Source organism: Ursus maritimus, unplaced genomic scaffold (genome assembly GCF_017311325.1).
Source record: "Ursus maritimus isolate PB19 unplaced genomic scaffold, ASM1731132v1 scaffold_25, whole genome shotgun sequence".
Classification (NCBI taxonomy): domain Eukaryota; kingdom Metazoa; phylum Chordata; class Mammalia; order Carnivora; family Ursidae; genus Ursus; species Ursus maritimus.
Window position 1 is genome coordinate 37,033,289 of NW_024425008.1, and position 11,093 is coordinate 37,044,381.

The 11,093-nt window shown below is 45.5% G+C and overlaps 1 protein-coding gene and 1 non-coding gene across 2 annotated transcripts; one reads left to right on the forward strand and one right to left on the reverse strand.

The window, feature by feature from the left end:
- Nucleotides 1–1,792: 1,792 nt before the first annotated feature.
- LOC121105307 lies at nucleotides 1,793–1,853 on the reverse strand. The gene has a single exon (XR_005837772.1). It is a non-coding gene; the product is annotated as a U7 small nuclear RNA (small nuclear RNA).
- A 6,775-nt stretch (nucleotides 1,854–8,628) lies between these two features.
- On the forward strand, nucleotides 8,629–10,076 carry TMEM30B (transmembrane protein 30B). Its single transcript, XM_008703298.2, has one exon. It carries the CDS (start codon nucleotides 8,629–8,631, stop codon nucleotides 9,688–9,690), a length of 1,062 nt encoding a protein of 353 aa, XP_008701520.2. The 3' UTR covers nucleotides 9,691–10,076.
- Nucleotides 10,077–11,093: the final 1,017 nt, after the last annotated feature.

The window sequence follows — 11,093 nt, forward strand, 5'->3', positions numbered from 1 at the left end:
CCCATTACAAGGAATAGAGAGGTGGACTTTCTCTGGCACGTCAATGCCAGGTTTGCCTTAGTATCAAAACCAGAATGGCACTAATACAGTGCGGATCTTATCTGTTATTATCACAAAGAAAAACTAGATGCTCTGAGTCCAAAATCATCAACTTTCTAGCTTTATGGATATTACATTTTTTAAACTTATGTATACACTTCTTGATATAAAAAGCTAGATGTTCTATGAATGAGTTACTGAGGTTTGCTTGTGGATAAAATAGATGTGTGGTTATGAGATTTAAATATTTTTCAGGCTAAAATCATTGAGGCTCTATTGTATCATCTTGTTAGAGCAAACACCAAATTAGTCCTTAAGGAGAATCTGAGTACTAACAGACGGTCCTTTCCTAGCCCACCTCCAGGTGAAGGTGCAGTGGCCTTCTGTCCACCATATGTCCTCATTAGGCACCTCAGATTTAATAAGAAGTTGTCAATCCCTCCCTAGCTTGCTTGCTTATTAAAACATATGGCTCTGAGTTTAACTGACAACATAGAGATTCTGTGCTTTAGGAACTTATCAGGATGTTTAATCTTGGAAATCACCGCTGCTCTTTAACTATTGAAAACTTTGGGAAATGAGCATTATCTGTGGTAGATTACCTGAGGGATAGCAGTGCACCCATTCTTTTGTATGAGTGGTTTTCAAAATTCTTTTTTAACCCTAGAACCCTTCTTCAAACCATGTTTTTCTAGAATCCTAGAGTCAGAGAATGGGATGAGGGGAAGGGATGGGAAGGTTGAAGTCCACCACTGATGGGACCCTCAGAGCACAGCTTGAAAACCATTGCTAGATCTTCTAACACCTAACCACAGACACTGGGGCAAAGAACCACAGAGTGGCACCCAGTCTGGATCACAGAGCCTCCCTAGAGTGGCTTCAGTGAATTGTACTTTCACCAAACACCATTATATCTCCTTTTGGCAGATGTTATAAGAAACAGTCCTAGGAAAGGACTACAATATTTACTTCAAGGATATTGCTAAAGATATTATTTACCTGGTTTTATAACATCTTCTCTGGGAGAACCCCAAGGAGAAAATGTTTCCTATTCTTTGCGCCAGAAATAGTTTAAATTCTTCTGGGCAAATGGTTTCTTCTTCTCTCGTGAATGCAGTGATCCGTCATTCTCTCGTTGGGCTGGCCACTAGAAAGCTGAAGGAGCAATCCTGCAGACCATCCCGAGCAAGCTGCAGGCTTTCATGGCAGGTGCTTCGTGAAACAATTTCTCTTCCAGCTCCTGCTTATTTTACAAAATGTATTCCTTTTGCCTTCATACTTTTGCTTTGAAGTATGTTTTGTATGTGGTTCTATCGCATATTTTAAAGCCACTCTCAATCCTTTAAAAAATTATGATTTTTAAGTAGGCAAATTCTTTAATGAGAACAACTACTAACTCAAACCATGTGCAAGGGAAGGGAGGCAGAATGATGAAAGTCTAGATCCAGAGAGGACCACAACAAGGAACTAAGCATGTATGGTATGGAAATAAAGATTTTGAGATGAACACAATAGCCGTCTTCATATTCATAAAGAGCAAGGAGTAAGTTTATTCTGTATTATTGCAGAGAATGAACTTAGAATATAGGATGGTCACTACCAAAGAAGCTGTTGAGTACTTAGAACTAGAAAAGGAATGGACCTCATAAAATGGTGAGTTCCTTGTCTCAAGGACTGTTCAAGCAGAGCCCAAGTGATCCCGTCACTGGGAACTTACAAAGGTAGAGTGGACACCATTTTTTTTAACCATGGGGGAGTCTTCTGGTGAGGACCAGAAAAACTGCTAGACAAATTCTAAAAGAGCTGTAACATTTAGTGGATACCCTTTGAGTGCTTAGCCAGACTGCACTTCCCCTCCTTTGGAAGAGTCCCTTCCACTTTTACTGAGGAGGAGAAAGTAGGCAACCATGTGTGTGTCATAGGACCTTTCCCCACCCGTCACAATAGGCTGAATGAGGGCTGGACCCCTGACCCAACCTGGAGTCTCTCTTGAACTAAAGAACATGTATGCTAGAGTCAGCAGGAGCTGTAAGGTGATCCAGCGCTGGTACCGAGTCAGAGCTCTGGCAACCCAAAGCCATGCAAAGCCCAAGACTTGGAGGACCAAAACTAAGAGGCCTGCTGAAGAAGGTGGCCTGCCAAAGTGCAGAGAGAAGCCGTGACAAACAAAGCAGAGAGAAGGGAGCTGCCTGATGACTTTCTACCGGTGTGAGAGCCAGATCTATTTTCTTCAGTTCCTTCCTTGTGCGAGATTCCTCATCTCTGAACAATAGCCACCCCTTTACTAAAGCTGGCTTGGGTTTCTGTTCCTTGCATCACAGAAATTCTTACTAAGATCAAAGAGAATTCCTCAGATGGATTATGAGGCCGGAGTAGATTAGTGGCCCCCAAAGATGGCTGATCATCAGATTGCTCTGAGTAAGGTTTCTGGGCACCAGCCCCTGGAGACTGTGATTTAGGCAAAAGGCAGAAGGAATGCGTATTTTTAAACACTGCCCTCCCCCCTACTGATTTTGCTACTTGGTCAGTTTGGAAACCACTGGATAAGGTATCATCTAGGATCCTGGTCCCTCTAAAGTCCCAAACTTTGGTTTAGAATTTGACACAATGCAGTCATCCTCATGGTACTTTTTCCTACAGAAAAAGCCCCTAAAATTTTAAACACAACCACCTCAAATTCAGATTTACTATTCAGAGAGAAAGGCCAAGGGCCCCTGCAACCCTCCAAGGATATACACTCTCCAGATTGAATATTAACAAGTCAATATTGGTCAGCACACATGACAAGTACAGGTTCCCAGGGTGTTGGGACAAAGTATTTAAACATTTAAATCAGTGATCCAGATAATGAAATTCAAAGTATGTTCATTCAGTTTATTGATGCTATCCAACAGGGAAGGGCATCTAAGCACATCTTTCTTGGGCACCTCCAGTCTTCGTAAGATGTCAGCCCTCCTTCCCCAGCTTATGGATGTTAAGACATATGGCTTTGCCCTCTCGTGGCAACAGACGTCTACTTTATTTCATTTCACAATCTTGTAACTTTTTGAAAAAATTTTAAGTGCTTAGCTATTTATTCCTGATACATGAGTGAGAGATTCCTAAAGTTTAAAACAGATATTGTCGCCACACGTAAGGGAAAGCCAGTATGTATATTATAGTTCTCAGTGAGGCCATCCCCAAACCAGTGAGTTTCATCCCCTCAGGGACAGGGGGATGGCAGAGAAGGGTGGCCTCCAGCCGCCTCACCAGATTTGCTGGTCCCACAGACCCTGCTCGGTTCTGGTGTCTCCTCCCTCCCCCAGTCCTCACCCTGGGATATACCTCATCCCCTCTTTCATACTACATAGCTCCATTCCAGTTCTGATTTAACTCTTCTCCAGTTCCAGAGCTCTTCCTTCCCCTCCATCTCAGTTCTGTCACCCAACTTGTCCTCCTCACATTTTGGGTCTTTCTCCTGCCAACTCACCATGCACACCCCCTACAAACAAACTCCAACTGCACAATTCAAGTCCAATCCCATCGTGGCTGGTTTATCCACAGTCTTTCAACATGGCCAACCCATACCTAGTCAACGCTGCTGAAGACCTATTGTCACCTGTCTCATTCCCATTCTTCTTCCATACTGCTCCCTGCAGCTCTGCGCACAACTGACCTCCACTGTTTCTCAATAAGGTAGTGACAGGACAACCCAACACACCGCAGCAAGGAGCAGAGAATTCCTTCCTGCCTTTTGTCCCTCCAGTGCTTTCAGTAGTAGTAACTGAAGTTGCTTTGTACCTTCCACTAGGGGGTACCAACTCATAATTTTTAAGGACAGGAAGTCTGCTGAACACAGTTTTTAATGAAAAATGAAGTCCAGGCACAGTGAATTTTTAAAAACTTTTCTGAACATATGCTTAATTTTATGAAGCAATTTAATTTGATTCCTTTTAAATAAAAACTGCCCCATGGGCAGAGTAACAGGCAACAATCCTGAGTAGTATAAACTTGTGTAAGGGAACGCCAATTAAAAATGCTGGCTCTATTATGGTAAGATATAGAGTCATGAATTAAAAAGAAATAAATGCAAAAACTGAATAGAGACAGACAAGTGAAATTATTTTTACTTTAGCAAGAGAAATGGGCGTGCTAAACAAAAGTTGGCTTCAAAACAAAAGCTTTTGTTAAACAAAAATAAGGCAACTCGGAGGTTCTGGGACCCTCCATCTGTGGCGTGGAATTCTCCTATCTTTGGGGTATAAGAGAAGACCTGCAATACCAAAAACTGGCTCAATGTTACAGTGTTTGGGGTTCCTTTAAGAAGTATGCCCAGGCATTACAGTGTCGTGGGTGAAAATGCAGGACGTAAGAATTAAGCTGGCCTTCGACTTCCTGATCACCCGTTTACCTCCATGAGAACTTGGTGGGCCTCCATTTCCTTAGCCTAAATCTTAGTTCTGCGTCAGCTCAGTGAGTTTAATAACAGCACTTCCCACCTAGGTTTGTGGTGTGAATTAGATGAGATAATGTATACAAAGCACTTACAGAGTGACTGGCCCACGGCAGGTATACTCAATAAAAGCTAACTATCCAATGAGTCAGTATAAAGGACACCCCTTGAGATGACCAGGAACAGAAATCTTTGCAATGAAAGAGATATCCACTATCCTTTTGGCAAACATACTCATACAGGTAAGCAATCAGACCAGGATAGTTAAGCAATCTGACCAAGGTCAGTTATTCCTGAGGAGCTGGAGTAAAACTTGGACTTCCTTAACGTCCAGCAGCATTCTTTCCCCTACCCTATACTGCTTCTCCTAGTATCTGGTAGACTATTGGCATAGACGAAATATACTCTGTGGTTAACGATTGGTTTTGTTGGCCGTGTTGGTGAACATAGCGAAGTTCACATTACTGTGCAGTATCAGAGATTCAGGCAGTATGTGCCTTTGAAGAGTTTGACTTTTAAGCCCCTTGCCTACTTTTAGAAACTTATAGCTGAGAAGAAAAGGTTATATGCAAAAAGATGTCCGCTACCATATTCTTTGGAATACTGAAAAACTGGAAATAATCTAATATCCACCAATTTTTTTAAAAAAAGTAGTTAAATGTGGTAGACCCATGAATTTGGGGACCATTTAAAAATGTATGAAGACCACAAAGAAATATGGAAAATATTTATTTTATTCCTTATTCCAAAAGGAGGTAACTTAATAAGTAGAATGATAGTAATTGTATTTTTATATTATTCCACCAATCAGAAATTAAATATTTATACAGATAAAACTGGGAAGACAAAAGGGGAAAGGAAGTAATTTTGAGAGTATTGTGATTGAGAATGCCTCTTTATTTCACTTTGAGTTCTCTTCATAATAAAGAGAGGCAATAAAAAATTGTTTAGAATGAGCTCATTTCTTCACTTTCTTGGTACTGAGAACTGAGTTTACATGATCCAAGTGTCCTTTAATGCCCCATGACAACGTGTATAATCAAATTAAAGACACAAGGTCAGAACCCTCGTTATACAGTGAATTCTGAGGGACACGGGATGTACATCAATCCTTGACCTCTCAAAACTTACAAGCTGGTGGAGGAAATAGGACATATACCTGGATCTCAGTACTGCTCCACCTCCAAAATATTTACCATCCCATCTTATACCAGCACCTGTTCCCTCCAGCTTTCATGCCGCCTGCTCGAGAACATCATTAGGACTCCCAGCTTCTGATCTCTCTGTTTTCTTTTGATCCATTGGCTTGGTTTCATGTTCTTTGCCATTCAGCTTAAATACTAAGGTGTATCACTTTAGCCACCCCTGCCACAAGAACAGCACTAGCTTGAACGTTTCTCTCTCCAATTCACCTGCCCTGAAAACCCCCATCCACTGGACATGTTCAATCATTTGCCATCTCAGTCTGGATGGTGGGACTCCCCTAGACCAAGCCACTCAACATCCCTTCATGTGTCCCTGGGCAATTCCCTCTCCCCGTCCTCTCTCTCATTCCTTTGGAGATGACCCTTCATTTTAGTGCACAGAAGAAATCATTAAATTAAAACTTCCTTCTCTTGAGCTGAGCCCACAGCCCAGTTGAATTCTGTGTCCATCTTTATTCAAATCATCTAATTTCTGAGATGAGGTGACGCCACACCTGTTCTCTGAACCCCCTGCCTGTTTCCACCTTTGCACCATCCAGGATCACCCATCTGTAACCTTGTCTGAACTATTACCTTTTTCCCTCAGAATAAACACGAGTCTGTCTTCTATAAAGAAGCCTCTCCTTTGAAATACATACTCTTCAAAATGACTACCATTTGCCTCTCTCCTCCCCATCCCCCCATTTCTAAAGAGTTGTTGTACATTGGCTGTCTCCACTCCCCCTTTCCTTCACCTGATAGAGCCTGACTCCTCCCACCCCAACACCCAAACTGCTCCCACAGAAGTCAGATGCTAGAACTCCTTTTCATTTCTTATCTCGAAACTTGAACCCTCAGCTGTGTTTCACCCTGCTGACGCTTCCCTGTCTGGAAATAGTCTCTTTTCTTGACTTTTGGGATGCTCTGGTGTTACCTTAATTAGCAGAATGAATAAACTATTGTCTTCCATCCAGGGAAGGTAGAGCTGGAAAGACTCTCAGCTCAACAGCAGGGCTCACACTTTTAGGGGAATGGTGGCATAGCAGTTGTTAGACTTAAGATATGCTAGATTAAGTTTTGAGGACTGAATTTCTTTCTAGAGACTAGTTTTGTGTGCTCTCTGTCAAGCTGACTGATGATTTGATGAGACAAGTATAGATGGAACTCAATCATAATGATTTCGAGAACTCTTTGTTCTTTTATCTTATTGAAGAAAAGGTATAGTGGAGACTGGATCAGACCATAGGAACTTGTTGGCAATGTTGAAATTTCCTCTCTTGGGGTACAATTAGACATGAGGGAAGTGGAATTCAAGTCATCTGGCTCTCCCTCAGGGACCTCTAACAGCTAAAGCCTCTAATCTGCATTCAATAAGATAATTTTTCATTATTAAAATAATATTACTTTTTAATTTTTAGCATCATTCTTGTAAAGTGCAATTTGGTACTTGACTATATGCTGTCTATTCACTATTTTGATTCTTTTTTACTTGCAAGTAATATATATCCCCTATCAGACTGCAAATGCTTTGAGGTCAAGGGTCCTTTTTAGTCTAATTCTCTTCTCTATTCTACAGTACTTATAGGGGTGAACACTTGGGAGATGATTTTTAAAATTCCTGTTGTTTAATTTTGCAAGAATTTTAACTTTCCAAATTTCAATGGGTTTTGAACAACTAATGAATGCAATCTATTGTTCTAGGTGCAAAAGCGTAATATAGAAAATATTTAAGCTATTTGCATTTTATGAGCTGGAGGAGAGACAGGAACCCCTCAATAACTAGGGAGAATTTAGCACAAAGCTGAAATGGCCCGATACCCCCTTGTGTATATGGTACATAAAGGCCAGAATCCCAGGCAATATTCCAGAGCTAATTTGGGTTCTCTTTAAAATAAGTCCTATAAATCCTTGTAGTTCACCTCCCTAGGCCAAACATTCCCAAAGTCCTTGACTGTGGATAGCAGGTAGGTCTTTGGGGACCTTGGATTAGGCCTTTCTCCAGTCAGGCAAAGAATCTGAAAAGAAAAGGAAATCACAGGTGGTCCAGTGCATTTTTACCCCTGTGTGGTTTTTCCAGTGGCTAGAGAGATATTTAAAGGCTCTGAACCTCTTGTAGTCGTTGATTCTCTTTTTTAAAGACTTACTTTATTTTTAGAGAACTTTCTACTTTTCTTAGCTTTGCACCCAGATTGGCATACCTGGCCGGAAAATCATTCGTCTTTAAAAATATGCTAGAATTTGAATGCAGACATTGAATGAATAACAGATTTGCCATAGTGTAATCTCTCGGCATTACAATTTGTGGTTAGAAATTGACTGAAAGGGGGTCCAAAAGTTAACCTACAAAGACAAGAGGGTCTAGAGTCACTCCCCTCCCCCTCCCCAGATAAAAGAGGATTAATAACCTGAAATCTCCAAGTCTCCGGGACCCACGGTACAATCACTCGGTGAACTTTGTGCGGGAGCCTGCAGCTCCTATGATCTCAGGAAAGGCTGCCCCGGGCACTCTTCTCACTTGGAAGGAGGAAGCGAAGGTGGTACCTGAGCAAGGCACGAGCCACTCAGAGGCAGCGTGGGGCCGCCACTCACCTCGGGGAGGAGGAGCTGGCTGCCGGACCCACCCAGATGGGGAAGAAACGGGAGCCTCGGAGCCGCCAGGTGAGGAAACCAGCGGCCGCCCCGCCCCGCTCACCTCCAAAGAGGCGGGGCGCCGCTGCCGTTTACCCGCAGGGGCGGAGCCGGCCCAGCTCACCTGGGCAGAGGCGGAACTGAGGGGTCCGGTCACCGCACGAAGAACTCGAAGACTCACCTGTGCGGGGGCCGGAGGCGGGCCAACCCCCAAACTCACCTGAGCCGCCGGAAAGCGGAGCCGGGAGCAGCCCCCGGGCTCGCCGCGCGTGGAGGGGCGGCGCCCCCGGCTGGCCGCTGGTGAGCGCCACTCCGCCCGTCCCCGTCCGAGCCGGCTCGGCAGCCATGACCTGGAGCGCCACGGCCCGGGGCGCCCACCAGCCCGACAACACCGCGTTCACGCAGCAGCGCCTCCCCGCCTGGCAGCCGCTGCTGTCGGCCAGCATCGCGCTGCCGCTCTTCTTCTGCGCGGGCCTGGCCTTCATCGGCCTGGGCCTGGGCCTCTTCTACTCCTCCAACGGCATCAAGGAGCTCGAATACGACTACACGGGCAACCCGGGCACCGGCAACTGCTCGGCGTGCGCCCTGGCCGACCAGGACCGCGCGCCGCCGCTTCGCTGCTCGTGCGCCTGGTACTTCTCGCTGCCAGAGCTCTTCCCGGGCCCCGTGTACCTCTACTACGAGCTGACCAACTTCTACCAGAACAACCGGCGCTACAGCGTGTCCCGCGATGACACGCAGCTGAGCGGGCTGCCGAGCGCGCTGCGCCACCCGGCCAACGAGTGCGCCCCCTACCAGCGCCGCGCCTCCGGCCTGCCCATCGCGCCCTGCGGCGCCATCGCCAACAGCCTCTTCAACGACTCCTTCTCGCTGTGGCACCAGCGCCAGCCCGGCGGGCCGTACGTCGAGGTGCCGCTCGACCGCACCGGCATCGCCTGGTGGACCGACTGCCACGTCAAATTCCGCAACCCGCCGCTGGTGAACGGCAGCCTGGCGCTGGCCTTCCACGGCACCGCGCCGCCGCCCAACTGGCCGCGGCCGGTCTACGAGCTGAGCCCCGACCCGAACAACACCGGCTTCATCAACCAGGACTTCGTGGTGTGGATGCGCACCGCCGCGCTGCCCACGTTCCGCAAGCTGTACGCGCGCATCCGCCAAGGCAACTACTCCACCGGGCTGCCGCGCGGCAGCTACCTCGTCAACATCACCTACAACTACCCGGTGCGCGCCTTCGGCGGCCACAAGCTCATCGTCTTCAGCAACATCTCGTGGATGGGCGGCAAGAACCCCTTCCTCGGCATCGCCTACCTGGTCGTCGGCTCGCTCTGCATCCTCATGGGCTTTGTCATGCTTGTCGTCTACATTCGCTACCAGGACCAGAACGACGAGGACGAGGAAGAGGAGTGATTCCTGCTTTCAAAGTACCCTTCTGGCTATTTGCCAGAAGTCTCCTGCAAGCTTCTTAGGCTTCTCCCATCAATTCCAGTCACTTTTCCTCTTGTTGTGATGCTTGGACCAGAGGGAGGAATGACATCCAATTGGGGGCTACCAGAGTCTTGCCGGGGTGTTTGGACTGCAGAATGAGACATCCTTGTAAATTCTCTGCATCTTCATGATTTACCGAGTTGACATGTTAGGTTCTTAAAGTCCGAGGCATTTGAGTGTGGAAGGGACAGGAGATTCCTGTTCCACTTCTATCTGATGAAGGGACTGAGACCTAGAGACGTTAAATAACTCATCCAGGGCCATGCAGCTATTCATTGGCTCCTGTCTCTGACTCTAACTTTTATGGCTACGACACCGTGGTTTTCTTTGGGGGGTGGGGAGGGGGTGGTGGGGAAGAGAGTGAAGCCCACAAATAACTTGCAGAGGTGTAGAGGGGTGGGAGAGAATATACTTGTTAAAATTGTGGACAGATTGGAGACACCAGACCCATTCTGACACAATAAGGCTGGAGTGAGACCCCGGAAGCTGTGTTTTAACAAGCCTGTCTGGAGATTCCTCCCGTATTCCCTCAAATTTGGGAATCACTGTCCTGAACCAGGGAGCAAGTAGAACACTGGATGTTTCCCTGTCCTCATGTGTCTAAGGTTGGGCCTGAAGCGGTGACCTACGTCCAGCTTTTCAGGTCGTCATTTGTTCCCAGGGGCAGTGACAGTCATGCATCCTGCTTTCAACATAGAAAGCTCTCCATAATTTGTGGAATGAGTGGGGAAAAAACTTGCTATCTCTAGAAATCTGGCATACAGATTTGCAGGACAGGGTTTGTATCGATGTATTTAACATTGGAGGGTTTGAGTGAACGAAACAGTTTGCCAAGTACTGTATAGAAACTTGAAAATGCCATGTCATTTGGCACAGCTTGGAGTGAGTGTTTTAACTTCAGAATCAGATAGATGGAAGGGGTCTTAGAGGGAAAATGATTTCCCTAAAGTCGTATCTGTGTCTCCTGCCTCCTGACTCAGTCCTCTTTGTCATCTAAATTATTTTTTATGCTTAGAGAAAAAAGTTTTCCTTCATGCTTACATTTTCCCTGGAGTCTCTGAAAAAACTCTTTTATCTATGTTCTCAAATGATGCAGGCTTATTATTTCTAGTAATTGTTTCAAGTGAATGCTAAGGAATATAGTCATATATGTTACCTAGAATCTTAAGAATTATTTGAAACTCCAAGATAAAGTCTGATTACTCTAAAGTTACCCTACTGTATATAAAGTTTTTCTAAGCAATAGATTTTTTTTGTTAGTTTCAGGGGCGGAATTTAGTGATTCATCCATTGCATATAACACCCAGTGCTCATTCCATCAAGTG

Coding starts and splice junctions, on each gene's coding strand:
- TMEM30B (XM_008703298.2), top strand. CDS start 8,629: ATGACCTGGAGCGCCACGGCCCGGGGCGCCCACCAGCCCGACAACACC.